The sequence below is a fragment of the Acomys russatus genome, chromosome 12 (genome assembly GCF_903995435.1).
Source record: "Acomys russatus chromosome 12, mAcoRus1.1, whole genome shotgun sequence".
Taxonomy (NCBI): Eukaryota; Metazoa; Chordata; class Mammalia; order Rodentia; family Muridae; genus Acomys; species Acomys russatus.
The window spans coordinates 19,789,593-19,811,959 of record NC_067148.1 but is presented as its reverse complement, the minus strand read 5'-3'; the positions used below and the strand labels follow the sequence as shown (position 1 = coordinate 19,811,959).

At 44.1% G+C, this 22,367-nt stretch overlaps 1 protein-coding gene across 1 annotated transcript in view; it reads left to right on the top strand.

Annotated features, from left to right (window-relative positions):
- Col4a3 (collagen type IV alpha 3 chain) overlaps positions 1–22,367 on the top strand; it is a 122,097-nt gene that overhangs the window by 44,882 nt on the left and 54,848 nt on the right. The window contains exons 2-13 of the mRNA XM_051153995.1: positions 7,544–7,600; positions 9,300–9,389; positions 12,478–12,522; positions 13,915–13,959; positions 14,596–14,658; positions 15,263–15,316; positions 16,014–16,040; positions 16,993–17,070; positions 18,715–18,777; positions 18,899–18,934; positions 21,963–22,004; positions 22,194–22,274. Coding sequence (XP_051009952.1) covers positions 7,544–7,600; positions 9,300–9,389; positions 12,478–12,522; positions 13,915–13,959; positions 14,596–14,658; positions 15,263–15,316; positions 16,014–16,040; positions 16,993–17,070; positions 18,715–18,777; positions 18,899–18,934; positions 21,963–22,004; positions 22,194–22,274 — 681 coding nt within the window. The remainder of the gene's footprint in view (positions 1–7,543; positions 7,601–9,299; positions 9,390–12,477; positions 12,523–13,914; positions 13,960–14,595; positions 14,659–15,262; positions 15,317–16,013; positions 16,041–16,992; positions 17,071–18,714; positions 18,778–18,898; positions 18,935–21,962; positions 22,005–22,193; positions 22,275–22,367) is intronic.

Below are 22,367 nucleotides of genomic sequence, written 5' to 3'. Positions count from 1 at the left end.
ACATTGAAAACATGCTGCATAGGCACAAAGGGATTATATCCAGCTATGAGGAAAACAGAAATCATGAACATTGCAGGAAAATGGAGGGATCTAGAAAGTGTTATAATAACCAAAGTCACAGGCTCAAAAAGAAAAAGGAAATCTAATGATTTTTTAGACCCAAGCTTATACTGTTCATAAGTGTGTATGTGAGTGGGGGTGAGGATGGAGATAGACCGGGGAAGAGAAGGAGAGATTCGAGGAAATGGAGAGACCCATAGGACACATGAGATGTAAATGTGGAGAGGAGGCTATGGATGGGAGATGGTAGAAGAGTATTAGGAGAGGGAGCTGACAGGACAGGGACTAAGGGACACAGGATCAACAAAAAACAAAACTTTTGTTTGAAAATGCCATAGTACAATGTATGCTAATCAGAAATGTTTAAAAAATAGAACTTAAAAATCTTACATTTTAAGGGAAAGAAAAGCTGGAGTTCATAGTAACAGAACACACCCCACTCCTTGTCGATACACAAGGCAGGAAGAATGTGTTTTTACCAAAGTGTTTGTCTGCAAGCATACCAGAAAATTCAGATTGCTACCTTCTTTGTCAGAATCAGTCATCTGCATGCTTGCTGTCACCCAGAAAATCCAGAGCGGGTGCCCGGGTTAGCTGTCTAGACTAGTGCTATCTCCCCGGGCAGGAGCTGAAAGATGGGAAGAGAGGCAGCTTCAGTGGAGATGGCTGTGGGTAGGGCAGCCACCTTCCAGGTCCTTCTTTGCCGGAGGGCAAGCTGCCAAGGTTCACTGGCAGAGTGGAGGCCGCTCTGCCGAGAACAGCTGTCTGGCACCGCTAGGCTTGAACTTGCTCAGCTCTTCTTTTCACATACAAAAACCATTGCCTCGGGCCATTGGCTGGGCACAGAGACTGGCAGGGTCAATAATTTTAATGCAAAATCCACAGCCCTGCTCAGTAGAGTGTGAACGAGCTCGAGCTTCGAAGATGCCAACTTCCCCTCCCACTGACCCAGGGTGGCTAGATGCAGTCAGAGACAGAGGGGACAGGAGGCCACCTCAGTATCATGAGCCAGCAGAAAAGAGGCACGGGGGGGGGCGGAATCTGAAAATTCTTTCCTATTAGTGAAAGTAAAAATGTATGTATAAATTTCTTGGATCGTTCAACAAACAGTACGAATGTTTGTGTCTCATTAAGTCGGCTGATAGGTTATTATTTTTTTCTTCCTGTATATGATTGTGTGGGTGAATGGCACACGTGTTGGGGTGCCTGCCGAAGACAGAAGAGGGGACTGGATCTCCTGGAGCTAGAGTTAGAAGTGGTTGCAAGCTGTCAAGCACAGATGCCGGGAACAGAATTCAAATCCCCTGGAAGAGCAGCAGACACTCTTACCCACTGAACCATCTCTCCAGCCCCTAACACTGGCTAATTTTAACAATGTATAGGTGAATGCTGTGGAAGTTGAGACAAAGACTGTCCAGGCTGTCTGGGCAACAGCTGAGAAGTAATCACCACTGTATATCCTTTGTGCAATTTGGCATCGATCATTGTGAGCATGAAATAACACAGAGATCTCTGGCCAGCATTTTACTAAATAAATAAAATGTTATCATATCTGCGTTCATGTACAAATAACATTCGGCTAAGCAGCTAAGATACTCGGTGTGCTGTAAGGTAACAGATGCTATAATTCAGTTGTGAAATTAACAAAGAATCTTTGGTCTCATCCTTATTTTGGATGTCAGGGTCAGTTCTCTGGCACTGGACAAATTCAGGAGGAAATGTCTGGGGGGAACATGGCTAGTTTAGACTGACTAAAAGGATAAGACCAGACAGTCACATGGCTGTCCTTTGGCAACCGACTGTGTCGAACAGAGGGGGGGGGGGGAATCCCCTGAGTCTTTACTGAGCGCACAGCCATCTGCAGGCAGCCTGTGACCAAGCCCTGTTTCTCTCTGCAAATCACCACAAGATGGACTGTTTTCCCTTCGTTTTATGAGGTGACCACATAACTCTAACACCTCTTGCTTTGCTTTTCTTCTTCCAAACCCTTCCATCCACCTTTCCTTGCTCTCTTACAAATGCACGGCCTCTCTGTTCATTCATCGCCATAAGACAAATCTTAATGCTTTCCTCTTCGAGTGAGACAACCAGGAAGCGTTTGGTGATGGACCTGAAACTCCACTTAGAACCTGAACAGATAGCGCACAAGACATACAGCAGGCCATACGTACCAGGCCCGTGGTTGCAGAAGTTCTGAGTCTTTCAGATTTTCTACAGTGAATGTTTATCTTGCATCCTGAGGGAGGCCATTTTAAAAAAACAAAAAACAAAAAACGAATGTGCTCATTAAAAGAATGATTCTCCCAGGTGAATAATTTAATATTCAAACATGCTAAAATACAATTTTAGGCAGCTTTCTGATTCCAAGGGAGAGAAAATAGCAGAATTCTTAAGAGCTCTTAACTTCCTTGAGGTTCAGTGTGAGGCTATTAAGCACCTTGTTGTTGAAAAAGGAAAAAAATCATAAAAATATTACATGAGAAATAAGCATCCAGTCAGTTGTGCTGGCTTAATGGTAGCCTCTGGCCACACTGTTTTTCAAGGAGTTCACTTCTGAATAGTAATTAATGGGCCATGTCCATTAATGTGGTTGTGGTGTTTCAGCAATGGGTCCATCAAAATGAATGTAAAACAAACTATGGCCTCTACACCATTTAGTCAAATAATCTAATGACTCACTGATTGAAACGTATTTGCAAATTTCAAATTGTATTTAAGGAAACATGGCAAAAAAAATGAAAAGAATTTATATCTTTCATGCACGATCACCCTGGGGAGGGGGCCTCTCTCCATCGTCACACAGGCCTCTGAACAGCTGCCAGAGAGTTGCCCTCTCTGTAATTTTGAGTTCGTCCAGCCAGGTGGAGACTCCACTTGCTGGCAAATTGTCACGTATTCTGAAGTCCCAGGCAGCACGATTGTGCAGACACATAGGCAGGCCACACCCTGACTGCTTGAATGATCCTGAAGTTCTTCAGGTAACCCAGGCAGAAAGAGACAGCTGTGGGCCCAGCTGTGGAGCCATACCCACTGCTCAGCCACATGCACACAAGGAGAGGGCAGAAGAAACGTGAAGAGAGGGTACACTGTCCACTGAAAACGCCTGTCCATCCAGTTGGCTCGCAGAAAGATTAGGTTCTCCACACTTTCTTCTAGTCAGCAGGTCAACTGACACACCGTGCTTTCCACAGCAGAAGACCATATGCCCATCTATGGATTTCTGCATTGCCAAGAGTTCATTATTCCCACTCTGATTTCCGCCTGTGGCACACAGGGTTGTAACAAAGTAAGTTAATTAAGTGTTGAGGAACAACCTGATTAAATGAGTGGGTAAAAATACATTTCTATGAGAACAGTATTGACAGATTTAGTGAAAATAAAATTGAAGGGCTGGAAGAGTGGCTCCGTCTTAGAATACTCAAGATTCTAGTGCCGTTCACAACACTTCAACCAAGCAATAATTATTATTATTAATATTATTTATATAATATTTTTGCTGTTGTTGGAAGTTCCTTTTTTGAAAGATGTATCTGGAGATAAGGCTTTTAAGTTCAGAGCACTTTCTGTTCCCTCAAGAGACCCAAGTTCAGCTCCTGGCACCCATGTTGCAGCCTCATAGCTACCTGTAACTCCAACTTTGGGCAATCATATGTACTATTATGACCTCTGCAGGTAATCACACACATGTAGCATACACACACACACACACACACACACACACACACACATTACACAGATCTGTGTGTGTGTGTGTGTGTGTTTGTGTGTGTGTGTGTGTGTGTAGCCTTGGCTGTCCTGGACTCACTTTGTAGACCAGGCTGGTCTTGAGCTCATAACAATCCACCTGCCTCTGCCTCCCAAGGGCTGGGATTAAAGGTGTGTGCCACCACATCCATCTTAGAAATGTCTCTTTTTAAGTGATGAAATCTCTACTATAAAATCGAAGATTTGCTAGACATTAAGCAGCTTTTAATCTTCTACCATTAGTAAGAATCTTAAATAAAGTTACGATCCTCTAATAAACAAGAATGCTAAAATGACATCCATTTTGCTTTCTTACTTTTAATGCTGGTTAGATTTTTTTTTTAATGCTCATTTGGAGGTGATGTGCATGCAGTCTACTTTTCAGTGACTTGAGGGAGAAAGTGTGTGTGTGTGTATGTGTGTGGTGTGTAGTGTGTTTATGTGTGTGTATAGTGTGTGTGTGTGTGTATAGTGTGTGTGGAGACAGAGAGAGAGGGAGAGAAAGAGAGAGAGAGAGAGAGAAAGAGAGAGAGAGAAAGGGAGAGAGGGATAGACAGAGACAGAGAGAGCAGAGACAAGGAGAAATGGAATGTATAGGGATTACATTGACAGCTATTGAGCTTAAATGAGACAGTATTTGTTGTACTCCTCTTCAACTCTCAAGAGGATTTGGTGCTTTTCTAAAAATTTTTCAGCCCAAGCAACTAACAAATAATTCAGTTTGTGTTAAGAAAGCCCAAGGCTCTAGCTTCACTCTTTTTTCACTTTAATCATAAACCACACACACACACACACACACACACACACACACACACACACACACACACACGCACGCACGCACACACACACACAGCACCTTGGTTACAGTGGTCCACCAACAGCCATAAAAGTTCTGTGCCTTAAGAGTCCACATTCAGAGTGAACCATATGCTTCCATCCAATCAGCTCAAAATCTGTTCAGGATAAATGGCAGAAGTAGGACATTGATATGAACAACACTGGACAGTTCCTTCTCTTCTGGGACATAGAGCCATCAGGGAAAATGTACATTAAAAATGAAACTACAAAAGTTCCATGAGTGTGAATGGAAGAGGAGATGTGGTCTAGACTAAAGAAGACTGGCGAGGGTGCACCTGCTCAAGGTGAAGTTGAAAGTTTTCCAGGGTGGAGGCTAAACAACTGACTCTTACTCAAAAACAAATCTATGGTAGGTAGGTCAATGATTGATTGATAGATAGATAGATAGATAGATAGATAGATAGATAGATAGACAGATAGACAGATAGATAGATAGATAAAACAAAATAAAATTGAATTAAGCCTGCCTCCCTATGGCCCCATTTTATATTCTCAGGTTTAGAGGACGACCAACATGTCCTCCCTTTCTCTAGACCAGATGCTCAGGATCCAGGTGTCTATGCCTTGTGAGAGGCAGAGCTTCTTGCTAGTGATTGAGGACAGTGGCGAGAGCCCCATGCATAGTCTATAGAGGACAATGGCTAGGCCTCATGCATAGTCTATTGAGTACAGTGGCTAGGGCCTCATGCGTAGTCTATTGAGGACAATGGCTAGGGCCCCATGCATAGTCTATTGAGGACAGTGGCGAGAGCCCCATGCATAGTCTATAGAGGATAGTGGCTAGGGCCCCATGCATAGTCTATAGAGGAAAGTGGCTAGGGCCCCATGCATAGTCTATAAAGGACAGTAGCTAGGGCCCCATGCATAGTCTATAGAGGACAGTGGCTAGGGCCCTATGCTTAGTTTATTGAGGACAGACACTAGGGCCCTATGCTTAGTCTATTGAGGGCAGTGGCTAAGGCTCCATGCATAGTCTATAGAGGACAGTGGTTAGGGCCCCATGCATAGTCTATAGAGGACAGTGGTTAGGGCCCCATGCATAGTCTATTGCGGACAGTGGCTAGGGCTCCATGCATAGTCTATTGAGGACAGTGGCTAGGGCCCCATGCAGAGTCTATTGAGGAGAGTGGCTAGGGCCTCATGCATAGTCTATAGAGGACAGTGACTAGGGCTCCATGCATAGTCTATACAGGATAGTGGTTAGGAAACTCCATGCATAGCCTATTGAAGACAGTGGTTAGGGCCCACATGAACCCCATGCATACCCTATTGAGAACAGTGGTTAGGGAGATCCATGCATACTGTGTCAATCTCACACAGCAACAGGGTTGTCAGCTGTGAGAAAGAAATCACTAGCAGCAAAGACGTCTTGATGAAACAGATTCCTAAGAGCTGGTCCCCAAGTTTCTGATTCAGTTAGCCACGGGGCAGAGAAGAGAATCTGCCCTCCGCTTTCCAGATGCCATGGGTGCTCAGTGAACCCATTGCTAGTAAGAATGCAGTTAAATGTATGACTGACATGAGTATAGACAGTTAAAAGTCCAGAAAGGCAAGGTTGAGATAATTAGGATAGACTTTCGTCCCTGCAGACACCAGGAGGAAAAGAGCAAAGCCCTGGCAACTATGGATGCCTCAGGCAGTTACTTCGCACTCACATAAGTCAGTGTCTGAATGGAGTGAGGGTGGAAAGAGCGAAAATCATCACCCACTCTCTCATGTGAATGGCAGAAATGCCTTCTATTCTCACCTAAGGAAATACAATTACGTTTTGAGACATTTTCCCCTTTCAGTTACACAAATAGAATTCCCTGTTTTGTTTGCAATTTCCCTACCAGTCTCCTAGACTTGTTAGCTCATCAATTATCAATTGAGATTATCAATTCTATTTTTTCTATAGAATCAAACTAATTTGCAGTTTGTATTAACTAAAGGGAACAATGAGGGAAATGATTCATACGTGACCACACAATATATTATGTATGTCAAAGTACATATTAAATCTACTACTTGTAACTATTTTCCCTTTGTGTTACTGCAGGGAGATAATAACTTTTTAGTTTATTTGTATGCAAACTCTAAGGGTGGAGTTTGTCAATGTGTCAGGGTGACTAGATAGATGTTCCCTAGCTCATGGATGTAGTTTTCATTCTTTACATAAGAAAGATTATTCTGATATCAACATGGTGACTGCACGTCTTAAAGACACCCAGTAGACATCAACTTTTTTTTTTTTCATTTTTCAAGACAAGGTTTCTCTGCGTAGCCCTGGCCGTCCTAGAACTCACTCTGTAGACCAGGCTGGCCTCGAACTCAGATCCATCTGCCTCTGCCTCCTGAGTGCTGAGATTAATGGTGTGTGCCACTACCACCAAGCATCTGGACATTAATATTCTAAACCAGTCTTGAATGCCACTCAGTGAAGCAAAGCTTGGAACCATATGTACAAAGTGGTGTGCATTCAGTCATATGTACTATGTTGCACACAGGAGAGCCAGGTACAAATATGCATTCAATCCAAATCACACACACTCATGAGCATGTACACACACACACACACACACACACACACACACACACACACACACACACATCCTGCTGAACCTAAGAATATGCTAGTGTTAGGCCAGTTTTATTATCATGGAAAAGGGTGAGGGTTAACAGATTTTGCCTTTTCTACAAATAAATTGCCTACCTTTCTAAGTCTAATTTTTTAAAAAGTGGCACTTCTATGTCACTTGACACTCCTTCTATGATTTTTTTTCTATTCATCTTTATTGATGCGTTGCTACAGTGTGGTGTGGATCAAGGTTTGAGTGTCCAAGGTTCAAAGAACAGAAAATTGGTTTGCTATTCATCAACTGTCCTCTTTTGCTTTTCTCAGGGCTGTGTCTGCAAAGGCAAAGGCCAGTGCCTCTGCGCAGGGACCAAAGGGGAGCAGGTAAGAACAGAACTTCCCGCTGCCTCTTCCCACTAGAGATGCCTTGAGTCTGTCACACTTCCCCCTTTTGTAGCGGAGACCATCACTATGTTATCCAGTCCCCTAAATCCACCTTTAAAGTAATTGTATATAAACATTAACCTTAAACAGTGTTGAAAGGCTTCTAGGAAGCTTCAGTTACCCGGACTACCTTGTGTAAATACAGGCAGTTAGTCTGTAACTCTCTTGGTTGAATAAGTAGCAAGTTGGCAGAAAAAGAACATTTTAAGAAGTCTCCCTAGCATACACTATATTTATAATGTTGCTAAACATGAGAGAAGAAATTAAAACAACTTGATTCTCTGGTTTCGACACAAACATTGAAACCCACAGACGCTGTGTCGCAGAGCTGGGATAAGACCGCCCCCTGGTGTCGAAATTGGCAACCGCCCTCTAGTCGAAACAAAATTCAAAGCCCTATTGCAGAGTTGAGGGAAAAAGAATGCTGTGAAATCTCATCAGTTTGCTCCATTAACTCTCAATTTATGACATTTAAGACCGAGGCAGAGCTAAAGTATTTCTGTTTGTTTATAATACCCTTCCTCAGAGACATTAATTGTTCAACAATATTGAAGAATAACTATTAAAAATATGTTACAGAAAGCACACAATGTTTATATACCTATATGCTATTTGTGACAATCATTTTATCTATAGATAGTATATACGCAATTTTCTTGCACTAGGGTCCCCCTTTCCAGAAGCTATGAATGTAGCATGTTCACATTTACTCTAGAAGGCACTCTTTGTTCTTGAACTTGTATTCAGGCATATGTGGAGACCCAGATATGTGGAAGATGCAGTTTTAAGACATGAGAGTAACTGAGTGGGTGAGAGGTCTCTTAAAAACCTTGTTTTTTTTCCTCTGTTTATTGGGTGTGCTTGCCTATGTAATGTAAAGTAGCAGGCTTTTGATCTTTTTATGGGTCTTTCTATCAATCTACCTACCTACCTACCTATCTACCTACCTACCTATCTACCTACCTACCTATCTACCTACCTACCTATCTACCCACCTACCTACCTACCTGTCTATCTACCTACCTATCTATCTACCTACCTACCTATCTACTTACCTACCTATCTACCTACCTACCTATCTACCCACCCACCTACCTACCTACCTGTCTACCTACCTACCTACCTATCTACCTACCTACCTATCTACCTACCTACCTATCTACCCACCTACCTACCTACCTACCTATCTACCTACCTACCTATCTATCTACTTATCTATCTATCATCTATCTACTTACTGCATTTTCCAATTATAACAATGTTGGCCAAATTAACTGCTGGCCTTGATTGTTGAAGACCATATCCAGTATTCACATTCATGGGAAGGTTTTTGTTGGTGAAACCATTTTACTCATTTCTGCAAGGCACTAGCCCAAACTGTCCTTTCAATTCTTGGTACCTTTCCCTCTAACCTCTATCCTGAGTAGGTCCACCATCTGGGAAAAGCCTCTAAAGAACAAGACCATCGTTGGGAGCCTATGGATATATGTCACTAGATGATGGCTTTCTTGGTGCTGAGTGCTAACGATTGACTCTTTGATCCAAGGGAAGAATGTCACAAAGAAGAGAAGTCTGGGAGTGGCAGTGTGGGACACTGGATAACCACCACTGTCTTCTTGATTCATTTTGGTCTTAACAGGGGGAAAAAGGCTTTCCTGGGTTCCCTGGCTTTCCTGGCCAGAAAGGATTTCCAGGTCCTGAAGGCTTTCCTGGACCACAGGGACCCAAGGTATGTTAGCGCGTGTGCATGGGGAATCCTCTGACCACCTAACCCTTTCTCATGCCCACCACATAAGCCCCATCTTGGTCACCTGGTGGGTAAGGACAAATCCTTGGTTTCCTCTCTTAGCTGAGCTTTCAGAACTGCATCTTACCCCCACCGCACCACCCCAGTCCCTGTGTGGCTTCCCATTAACCCAGTGAGACTTCTCTTACATAGGAGGATGAGGTCTTTCCCCTTTCACTGAATACCTGTCCATCCACCTGTGCCCTGACCTCTGGGACTCCCACCACGACCTTAGTCCAGCAACACTTCCTTTCTAAGGAAACTCTGAACTATGTTTTTGATGCTGGCTTTTTTATTTAGTAAACCCAAGAGAGGGCTTACTAAATAACTGAGAACCGCCAGATCTGCCTATCACTCTTTCCTACAGGGGACATTAGCTAGAGGGACATGCGGGCTGTCAGACAAACAAATTCATTTCCCTTCCTACTGGCCTCCAGCAAGCTGGGAACTAATAAGCTATAACAGATCATTGTAATTGAGCTCTGTGGAGTCTTTTAACATCCCATCCTGTATTGACATATACGAGAATAGTACATAGAACACCTCAGTGATGGATTTACTCCACATCAAGCACTGACACAATTGTTCCTCCCTGTATATCATTTACTCCTCACATTGGTCCCGTGGTGCCAGTGCACAGAACTCAAGGCAGCCTTTCTGCTTACCACTTTGTTATAAGGACAAGCATGAACAGACATGAGCATTGGTGCCCAGAAGGTCCTGGTGCAGGCACTTCCATCCCCTGGAAATGAAGTGTCTCCATCTCCTGGCACAGAGTTCCCAGTAATCATCTCGGGTTGGGGATTCTTGTGGAGTGTGGAGGCTTTCCTCTAGGAGACAGGATGCACCCCTTAATTCAGTCTCTAGCTTCCCTGCTCCCTAGACAATGGGGCTGCATCAGGAGTTCCCACACTTCTAATCGGGGTTCGGCTTTCCTGATGACCAACCTGCCCTTAGCCAGGAACCCATCAAAAATCCCCTCATGGAAAGACTTTTTATTTATGTGTCCTGGAACTCAAAGGGATTTGGAAACTCTGTATGAGGGGTCAAATATTAGGACCAGAGACAATCCTTGTACCACAACCTGTCAGGGAGAATGAAGGAGCTTAGGAGCTATAAGGCAGGCACTGAGGGCAGAGCCAAGTAGCTGTTTACTACCCTAAAGCAACTAGGCTCACACTTATAGTGTACAAAGACAAGTCTGATTCCCAGGCATTCTGCGATTTCCGTCTCCATCATCCACCTCAGCGTTCTCCTTCCCTGTTTTTTTCCTCTGATGCTAGTTTAGAATTAGCTGGGATGGGGAGATGACTCTCACAAGGTAAAATGCGATTGCTATACGAGGACCTGAGTTCAGATCCGCGGCACCTCTGTAAACTCGGGGCGCGGCACTGTGCTTCTGTAAGCCCAGGGCTGGAAGTAGAGGGTGGAGACAGGTGACTCCGGTAAGTTCTCAAGTCAGTGTGCTTGAAAACAGAAGATGGAGAGAGGGTGATAGAGGAAGATACCCAATGCCAAATCTGGCACACACACACACACACACACACACACACACACACACACACACACATTTTAAAAACTCATATTGTGGGCTGAGACTGATTTTCTGTTAAACACATTTAGGGCTTGGGCTTGGATTGCCCTTCATTTCACTGGTAAAAGGATTTCTGACACGAGAAGCCTGCAGGGAGATTAGCTGAAGCTTCATTTGTTTATTAGTTTTTCTAGCCAGGGTTTCCCTGTGTAGTCTTCACTGTCCTGGAACTTGCTCTGTACATCATATTGGCCTCAAACAGAGATGCACTTGTCTCTGCCTCCCAAGTGCTGGAGCTAAAGGCGTATGCCAGCATGGCACAGCAAGAGCTCCTTTTCTACTTTATTCCCTGTACTCTGCTCTGCTTGCTTGCCTTCAGCACTTCTTTAGGAATACCGGTTGCAATTATAGTGTCATCACCACACTTCATACGGATTGCATGATGTACAAATATCTCATAAAACTAACCCAGAAAACGCCTGTCCTGTCATGAGATCTTATTTTCAGGCACAGCTTATAGATGCATATAGCCCCAAAGGAGGACTTGATCAAAGGCAAAGAAACAGAGAACATTAAAATCTTGCCAAAATAGTTTTCAGATTTGAAAAATTCCATTCTCAGAATTATTTTCTGCACGAGAAGATTTACAACAGAGAAGCAACACCTGCACATCTATCTTCTTTTCTGCCCTCTGCATAACACAAAGCATCTCCCACAAGGGCAAGAAACAGCCTTGACCATGGCCTTGCACCCAGGAATTCCACCTCAGAAGGGAACGGCCGACTTTGGCCTAATAGTCCAATCTCAGAAGACTCTGTAACAACCTTTCCAAACCAAAAAGAAAAAAAGTAAACTTCTCTGGAATGAAGAAAATAGTTTTTGAACAATGGTGCTCTCACAGCAAGTGGCTTAGTTAAAATATTCTCCATTTAAGGTTATTCTCTATGAAGGGGGGGGGGGCTCAACCAAGACTCACTGTGTGCTGGAAGTCACATCATCTCTGGCACAGGCAGTCCTCACTCTGCTATTTATTTACTTGTATGGGTCAGGTACATTTCGTTACGGAGTGTTTCTTCTGCACAGAATCGCCAGCTGCTGCTCTCCTGTGCGTTCTTCCTTATCAGACCTGAGCAGCTGCTTGGCCACTGTGGCTTTTTCACGGGCTCACAGTGCTTTCCAGCACAGGAGAACCCCAACAGAATCCCGTTGAAATAGGGACTGTGAGGAGAATTAGGGTTGGGGCTTTTGTATGTATACCAAGCTCCCGGGTTGATGCCAAGTCACTGGTCATTTGTCCCTGGTCCCACTTTGAGTAGCAAGGGTTTAAATGCAATTTTGTTTGTCCCATTCCAATTGGTACTTGATTGGAAGCAGCAAGTGATCAACCTTTATCAATGATGAAATAATCATGAGAGCAAAATTGCTCAGCTAGGAGACAAGACTGGGGCAAAATGGTTTTTTACTATACTGACTTTCCCCTTTTCCACTTGAATCTAGGGCTCTCCAGGACTTCCAGGACTCACTGGTCCCAAAGGCATCAGGGTTAGTAGTCCAACCCATCCATTCTGGTTGCTGGCTGGATGCTCTTGCTTCTAGCGGTAAACATTATTCAAATGTCAGAGTGGAGTAAGTGCATCGTGTCTGGCTCCAGAGATGGAGCCTGAGAACAGGAAACCTAACCCACAGGCCGAGGCCAAAACCATGGTAACTACCATAAGGACAGATATGAAGTGATGGGGGAAGGGCTCAAGGGACCTTTGTAGAGAGGTGAGAGTGCCTGACCGAGGTGGGAGTGTATGAAGTGACTGTAATTACGCCAGTCCTGAGGGGTCGTGCCTAGCATCCCTAGTGACAAGGCAGGAGGATTGGGAGTTAGGGACAGCATGACTCAAGGAGGAAGGAAGGGAGGAAGGAAGGAAGGAAGGGAGGGAGGGAGGGAGGGAGGGAGGGAGGGAGGGAGGAAAGATATGTATAAAAATTCCCACGATTTTCACAGAAGAGATAAACATTTTCCTACATGCAGAATATACCTTAAAACTTAATTTCAGTCAGGTGAGGTAACTCATACCTACAGCCTCAGCACTCAAGAGGCTGAGGCAGGAGGATTGCTATAACTTCAAGGTTGGGTCGCCTAGTGATAGTCCCAGGCTAGCCTGGGCTATACAGTGAAACCTTGTATGAAGGAACAAACAAAAAAGAATCCTCCACAACCAAAACAACCCCCCTTTAAAAGCTTTATAAGTAAAACTTTCGACAGAGGAAAGTGCTTGAGGTGCAACTCTTATTACCGGAGTTCAATACCAGGATCCTACTTTATTTTCTAAGATGCTAGACTCAGGAGTGCACAATCCTAGCACTCATATATCCAGATAGGAGGTGGAGCTAGGATAGAGGGCTGGCTAGCCTGGAGTGTGCAGCATGGCAGAAATATTAAGAGAGGCCCTGCCCCAACAAGGGGAAGAAATTGAACAAACTCGCTAAAAGTTCTCCACTGACCTCTGCTAGTATTTTGTGGCATATATATCACAAACACCACACACATGAGCACACACACACAAAGACAGACAAATACATACACATGCACACACACGCGCGCGCGCACGTGCGCACACCGCAGTTCTATGAATGGAAGGTAGAGACAGAAAAGTCATAAGCTGCAAGCCAGCCTAGGGTATGCACATGGTGCATGTGACACCAGCCTAGGCTACATACATTGCAAGGCTGACTCTCACAAAACAAAACCAAAATTTAAAAAGTTGTATAAAGGCAAGATGTACAAAGATTTTTGAAGACTTTTTGTTTTGTAATCGTTTTTTATATACTCAAAACATAGTTGCAAAAAACGATTACTGAAATAGCAAAAGTTTTATGTTTATAAGATGAACATTTTTAACTGTTTTTCTCTCTACCCCTTCTTCTTTTACTTACAATTAGGGAATAACTGGATTACCAGGATTTTCAGGTCCTCCTGGACTTCCAGTAAGTAATGAGAAGTGTGTGTGTGTGTGTGTGTGTGTGTGTGTGTGTGTGTGTACATTGTATATGTCTGTACGTATGTGTGGTATGTATGTGTGTACTCTCGCTGACATGTTTATCCTATTAAAGACATTAGGACAGTCACACAAGGAAACAGTTCTGACATGCTCTTTATAAGAAGAAACTGTACCCTAGGGCTAATCATGGCAGAGTGTGGATTTGTGTGACTTCTGAGCAGAACTGAGTAGAGGCAACAGAACAACAGGTGCCCTGTTTGTAGCATAGAGCAATAACGTAGTTCCCCTCTGTCTATGTCTCTTCCTAGTCCCACCCTTAGTCTCTTGCTTGGAACAGCATGTCATGTAATTCCATTTTCTGCTTTCTATACATTTGTTTTATCTAAAACATTCACGTCTTATCCACCAGTCTTTATCTTAGCTAACATATTTTGTCTGCTATGATATTTAAATTATGCCTAAAGTCTACAATTGAACTTTGGTATGTAAGCATTTAAGCAGCTACTTCTAGCTAATAGCTGTTTAAACTCGCCCATCATTTCCCTTGAGTCCTGACTCTTGTAGGGTTCAGGTCTTGCGATGCTTTCTCCGTCTTTATCAGTGAGTCTTGCTCTCATTCTAGGGCATGCCAGGCTACCCTGGGCCTCATGGGCTAGCTGGTTTACCAGGATGCAATGGTTCTAAGGTAGGTCATGCTTGCAGAGATGATTAATGAGAGTGTTGCTGAATGAAAAAGTCAAGGTTAAGTACAGTGAGATGGAAGTCAACTTTAGGAAACAGCATTTTGCATGGGAATTACTTCCTCTCTCCTTACGCATGGTCTTAAAGGAGTTTTCCAATCAGCTCCCACAGAGGCTCAGCTTCTTACTCCCATCAGAGGTTGTAGATATCAATCAGAGACTAAAGCCTTGGGGGCAAAGTTAGTGTCTGGAATGGAAGTTTGAGCTTTGCAGGGCTCACTCTCCTGCTTTTTGTTCTAACTGAGCCACTGTCTCCCTGAGCACAGTGGTCGGGAGTGAACTAGTTACTAAAGTTCCATGAAGCAGCAATTAAAAAGCTCCTGGCACAATTAGGCTGCCCTTTATGCACAATTTGAGAAGCAGTAGACCCTGATCTTATTCTCAATTAAGATAATGGTTTCTGGCCCTCAGCCTTTCAACCAGTAGCCATCAGGAATTTGAATTGGTTTGCCTAGATTTGTCCCCACAGGGTTGGAGGTGAGACACAGGGATAGCTATGGGCTGTTCTGGTACAACTAACAATTTGGACAAACCTACCATGTCTTCTAGGGTGAGCAAGGATTCCCAGGCATTCCAGGGACACCAGGCTACACAGGACTGCCAGTAAGTTCACATCCCTAACTCCGCATCACAGACACGAATCATAAATAAAAGGTGTCCATTCCATGTGCTGTGCACACAAGGCTCTCATGACATTGGGAAGGCTGGGATATTATCTGACACTGAAGAAAGAGAGATGGGCAGGGAGAGAAAGAAAGGGAAGAGGAAGGAAGGAAGAATGAATCATAAGGTCAAGTTTAGGCCTTAAGAATATTAAAATCAAGTTTAGGCATAAAGGCTTTGCTTTGCTTTTGATGTATCCACATAAAGACGTATAATAAGCAGATTGTCTGGGGGAGAGTGTGAGGACAAGTCACCAGCATCCCCGGGTGAGAGCAAAGAGAACAGAGTTTCAGAGATCAGGCTTCTCTCTAGTATACAACTTCTAAGTCAAGGGGGATGAGTCGAGAAATGAGAAAAGGCCCTAATGGCAGAGAGAAGTCCAGGAAGAGTGTAGTCTGGGCACTTTGGGGGAAGATGGACTTCAGTAAATTTGCAGGCAAGATGAAAGAGAGACTGGCTGTGACAGATAGAGGCAGAAGATGAAGAAGAAACTGTTGGCCTGTTGAAAATCAGAGAGCTGAGCGTGTTGAAAGCCAGTGACAAAGTATGGTTAGGAAGCAAAATACGAGAATGGGGACAAGGCCAAGGGCACGGGCTTCCTTGGACTCTAATGGTTAATACGCTGCTTCTTTCCTAGGGTCCTGATGGTCTGAAAGGACAGAAGGTGAGCCAATTGTCCACTACTGTTATTGAAGGTCTCTAAGCATGTGTTTAACAAGGACTTCAGTTAACTAATGAAATATAAACTATTACAAACAGGTCTCATTAACAAGGTCTTGGTACTAATAATTCAGATACCACAGGAATTACAACATGGTACTTTTCTCCTATTGAGCAATTCCTCTCGCTTTGTCATAGACGGAGTGGTCTTTGGGTCAATTACGTCATCTTTTAGGGAAGGAGGATCTAGGAGAAGGGAACTGACCTCCTGTTCCAGACTCCATGTTCTAGGTCGGAACTTGCTACCAATATCTAAGGAAATGTAGGAAATGACTTGTTATCCCTAATCTTCCCCTCCTACCACAGTAAGTTGTCAGTTAAAAAAAAAAGTACAAAAGTGGGAAGAGGGGCTTGTGAAGCCCTGCCCCTGCCTGAGGATCTGTGAGCAACTGAGGTTGCTAAGGAAGGAGAAACATTTTCCTTGGTGGCACAAGCACTGGTAATTTGTCCATGCTCCCATAACTAGTCTCTCAGTCATTATTAGGTCAACTCACTGGCTACACACACCACACACACACACACACACACACACACACACACACACACACACACGGAGAAGAGAGATGTGAAAGTGTGTGTGTGGGTGTCTATAATCATCAGGAGTGTGAGAGGGATGGGCTAGTGAGGAGCGGATATGACCAATTTGCATTATAGAGACAAGTGCATGAATGTCGAAATGAAACTCACCATTATGTACAATTGATATAGGGCAACACATTTTATTAAGCTTTTTGAGTTCTTCAAAATAGAATAACTGTAAAATTTTAACACACTTCTCTAAGTGTGTGCCTCCCATACACTCTCGTCTTGAAGAGGTAAAGCCTTCAGTAAGTATTTATGGGGTTTTTTTTTAAATACAAAGTTGATTGGAGTTGATGACTGCCTCTGTCTTCAAGGGTGAGCCTGCTCAAGGAGAAGACAGGGACTTCAGTGGGAAAGGTGACCCTGGGCCTCCAGGGCACCCAGGCTTCCAGGTATGACACTTCTAGAAGGTGCTGTCGTTCATATTCATATTGTTTCTCTGTCTATCTCTATTTAGCCCTTCCTCCCTCATTCCTTCCCTCCTCCCCTCCTTCCTTCCTTCCTACCTCCCTCTTTCTTCTCTTCTCTCCTAATCTACAATACCCACCTCATATGTCTTTCTAGAATTGACCTCATTAGGAGAAGCAATATGCTGATATGCAAAAATGATACTGTGTATGTCTTTTAATGTCTTAAGTCTCTGTCACTCGGTCCCTAAATGTAAGAGTATTCAGGGAAGACTCCCATTTCTCTGTACTGGCTGAAATCAAGGATGGGTTCATATCATGCACTGACTATCACCTAAAACTGCAGTGTAAAGAACACTCTGGTTTCAATATTTACAGAGCATTTTCTTTTTAAGTTTTATTGACATGTAGCTCCCTTCTCTTGAACAATGAATAGTTTGCTTCACTGGTTCATCTGGAGCTAGCCTGGAGGTATTCCACAACAGACCCAATGGGACAGGCTATTCAGGGCTTGTGTATACTTTGTGATCCACAAGGCCCCTTAGGTGGATATATACTGTAATTGCTACATTTCAGGCTGATGAACCAAAAGTAACTTAACTTAGTTCAGAATTAGATGTGGAAATTTCTGAGACGAGACTGGATATTTGCTTCAGTAAATTGGAGTTTAAGTTGAAACCCTGGGTGTGCTCATAACAGTGAGCCAGGCCAACTGTGGTAAGCTGTGACGATGGACTTGGAGCTGACCAGTCACAGGAATGTGGCTAGGGGCTGGGATATGCTTCTGAGAGAGGCATGACAAGGGATCGCTCTGGATCCTTTGCTTAGGAACCAATTGTGCAGAAAGGAGAGCTGTGGATATCTCCGTCAGGGTCATCCGTGCACTATTTACTACACAGGCGCTGAAGAAGACAGTGTAATGCATTTCTATAGGGAAGGTTTCTTAGATGCCAGTTATGCAATTATGTATAAGTTATGCAGCAGGATTAACTCTCGGCTCCAGGGCCCAGATGAGCCAAAAACCAGTTCTAAAACTTCTTGTCCCTTTGGAATCTACGTTCTAATGGGTAGACAGAAAAACCCAACAGTCAATGACTGTACCCCGTGTTACAACGTAATGAATACCAAAGAGATCGATAATGCAGAAAAGGGGGACAGAATATGAACCCAGAAGGAAGACCCCAATCTTGGGTACACTGAGAAGGAGCTCAGAGCTCCAATGTCGGCATTCAGAGAGGGTCAGCCACAGAGATAAGAGAGGGAAACAGTCATTCACACAGATAGAAGGAAAACTAGGCAGGAGAGCTGCAGGTGGAAACAGCCTTAAAAGAAGAGGAAAAACACAACTGTCCAAATACAGGAAGGGAGGGAAAGACAGGCAAAGAAGAAAAAAAACCCTGAGCACTGCCCAAATCAAGAAGCATCACTGACCACACTCCTGTATGCAGTAGCATGGGATGTGCCAGGCATCTGTTGTCCACAGCAATATGTTTGAAATTCACTGTAGGTGGTTGCAGTCACTCGGAGGGGAGGAGGTACACTCATGTGATTTCCTTAAATATCACTATGTCTAACTAATGGGCTTTGTCATTAATTGATGACTACATTAAATTCACTCTTCTCTTCAAGGGTTTTCCAGGCCCCCCAGGTTTCCCAGGGCCTGCTGGTCCACCGGGTCCTCCGGGACTTTATGTGAGTATGAAGTCACTGCTGCTACGCACCCTAAATGTATATATTGGTGATAGCAAAGTGTTTAGAGACTTCTCTGCCTGGGGGAGATTCCTGCTGTAACTTTTATTTATGACTTTTCTAGGGCTTTCCAGGAGCTATGGGACCCAGAGGACCAAAAGTAAGTCTAAGTTCCTACTTTGTAGTACTGAGAGCACCCTAGCCAGTCCAAACGCCTAGCGGACCACTGTGGGTACCTCCCTGGGGTCACAGGAAAGGGCACAGGACCAGCCGTGACTTAATCCCTGACCCAGAGCACTGGGAAAAAGCAAGGGTTTCTAATGTAGAGGATTCCATTTCTGGTGACCCTACTTTAGCCCATCAATTCTTGTAGTGGGCTGCTTTGCAAAATCCACGTGATCATATGTGACTGAATAAATGAAAAGCGATTTCGTGGTAGTCTTTAATCTGGGTAGTTTAAGTGTTTCTATTCAAAAAATCAAGTTGTAGCTTAAGGAAGGAAATGATTTCACCAAGGAAATATTACTAAGCACAGTGTTTAATGACCTGACGTCCCAAAGTGCTTTCGCGTCTACTACTTCATTGTTAGATGCCCACTAGCGATCTCTCTGTCCCTCCCCTCCCCCTCCCTCTTATAGGTTCAGATCACGTGAGTGGTAGCTAAGGCTACTTCCCCTGCAAGTTTCTACACTGATGGGACAGAGAAGGTAGCAGTTGTTTTTCGTATCGTTGTGACAAAAGCAATGTGAGGAACGAAGGGCTTATTTGCGGGTACAGTACATCAAGTGGGAGGTCACGGCAGCAGGGACGCTGGTCATGCTGTACCTGTCAGCAGGAAGGAGAGCCCAGTGAACAGGAATGCTCGGATCTTCCCCCTTTCTGTTCAGTCTGGGGTCCCAGCCCATGGAATGGCACTGCCCACACTCAGGCGGGGTCTTCTCGCCCAACTACCTACTCCAGAAAGTCCTCCCAGAGACGTGCCCAGGGGTTACAAGCAAGGTTAAGCACCTCTGCAAACAGCCACACACTCAAGGGCACAGCAGCAAGGTTACAGTTAGGGGAAGGAGCACGGGTCAGGGGGAGGGGCAGACCCACGCAGGGAAAAACGTGTACGGAAATCCCACAAAGCGATGTTACTCCGTATGCTAACTTAAAAATAAACTTAAAAAGGAAAGCTGCAATTCAGCAGAAACTTTTGATAGCAATGAAGTCCCAGGTAAATAATGACTAAAAACACATCTCCAAAGTTTGTTAACTCAAACTTGCACTAAGCTGTTGCCGAAAGAGTCTTTAAAGCAGAAATGGCATATTCTAAACTAGGAAATGTCCACATAAAATTTGTTATTTTATGTACACTGTACATGCAGACTGGCACATGGCAACCTTAAGCTGTTTTCTTAGAAAAGCCTGTAACGTGAAAAGTCCTGCTTTTGCACAATTCTGAACATTTCATAAGGTTTTCCCCATGTTTCTTGAGAGTGTTAATTGGTAAGATTAAGACATTGGACCACATTTATAATACTGTTGCATAGAGTCTTTACTATAAAAACAAGAATTAGCTGCCTTGAGAGAATTTCATAAAAAAAAAAAAATACCCGTTGAAATAATGGGTTAGCAATGCTACCATCCATTTTCAGTTGTTGTAAATTGCTACAAAGTGGGTAGAAACTTATTCCTTACATATCTAGACGGTGAGCACTCCAGTGTCCAGGGGTGTCAAGGGCTTCCCTTTCCTTTCCATGTTTTTTCTCCCTAAATTTATTTATAAGTAGGACAAGGTAGGACAAGGCACGTGTGTGAAGGACAGAAGGGCAGCTTAAAGGACTCAGTTCTCTCCTTCCAGCATGTAGGTCTGGCCATGGAACTGATTATCAGGCCTGTCAGGCCTGTCAGAGGGGACCTTTACCCATGGAGCCATTTTTCAGCCCCTGTGTAAAGGATTCCCAGCAGCGTCCCGAGAAAATGCCGAGACCATGTGAGGAGGGTGACCTATCCAGAGAGCTCACGTCTTAATACTTCACAGTTGGCTTTAGATGTTCTCATTAGCTGTGATGGACGTTCAAAGAGCATTCAACACAGCCATGGTTGATGAGTGAACAGTATTCACCTCACGTGGCCTCCATATCACTAAATTACTAGTGACACTGCATGGCTTGCATTCCACTCTTGGCTTTCTGACTTGAACTTCAGAACTTTGAATTCCGGTTACTCGTCCCTATTATTTTTAGCATGACAAAAGTAGGACATCAGGAAGTGAAGCAGCCAGGAAAGGAAATTGGGTAGCCAGAAAGTTAAGGGCTAACCAGGAAGTAGCCAGCCAATAGAATCAAAACCAGACAGTGGCTTAGCCAGAAAAACTCCCTGTGCTGGATTCCAGCCCCTATCCCAACATTTGTGCCATCCATTATATGCAGTGAGTCTCCTATTTCCTGTGCCCCTAAACCCTCACCTTTAAAAGAAACATATTGCTGTTCTTCTATAAAAATAGTAATATAACTATTAATTTCAAGAGTAAGATGAAAGACTGGAACTTTAATGAGTTCAGTTATTCATATTTTTCAAACAGAATGACTGAATGTGAGGGGATGCAGGAAGAAAACTGCCAAAAAAGACTCCTCCATTATTAGGCAAAAGGCTTTTATTTTGAATAAGAAGGGGGAAAATGTATCCACAGCATTTGGAATAGTCAAGAACAGAGAAAAAAGGCGGCAGGCTAGACATGACCAGAGTCCAAAGAGGGGAGAGGAAGGGAGAGAAGTGGAAATAGTAAGAAAGCAGGAGTTGGCTCGGGCAAGGTGTGTGTGTGTGTGTGTGTGTGTGTGTGTGTGTGTGTGTGTGTGGTTGGGGGAGCAGATAGGACATTTTGCCTTTGTAGAGAACACAAACAGTTATCTAGGAGGAGAGAGACCTGAGGTGGTAAGAGGGGCCAGGATACTACTGTAGGGGGTTTGAAATATATAACAGGTACATGTAAGTAGGGAGCTGAGGAAGCCTGGGACATGGGTTCTGATAAGCAACCACAGGTACATGGAGCCATATGTCCTCTTCCGCCAGAGGCGAAAGAAATGACTCCTTTGGGGGACATCTCACACGGTCCTGATGAATGCTGGCTTCTCTCAAACTTCCAGACATTTCTAGACATACGGACTTCCTGAGAGCTAACCATGGCATTTCATGTTTTCTTACAGGGCCAGATGGGTGATGGGATGATAGGAGAAGAGGGAGAAAAGGTAACTGGCATCTGACAGTATGTGTTGACGGGTCAGAGGACGCAAGCACCTCGGTGCGCTTGCCTCTCGCTTACTCACTGGCCACGCAGAAATGAGGGCTTTCTTTCGCTGTTTTGGTGCATCTTTGAGAGAGTACCGCTGATGTGCTGGTGCTGAGTGGCTCTCGTTCTCTGCTGTCCTTGTCCTTAGGGTGTGAAAGGATTACCAGGGCCTCCTGGGCTGCCCGGAACAGTGGTTTATACACTGACCCGCCTCCCATACAACAAATCGGTAAGGCTGCCGTTTCATGATTACAGGTGTACCTTTGTTTCTGGGAAGACATCTTGGTGATTCCTTCCTCTCTTTTCCACGCTCCATCATGAG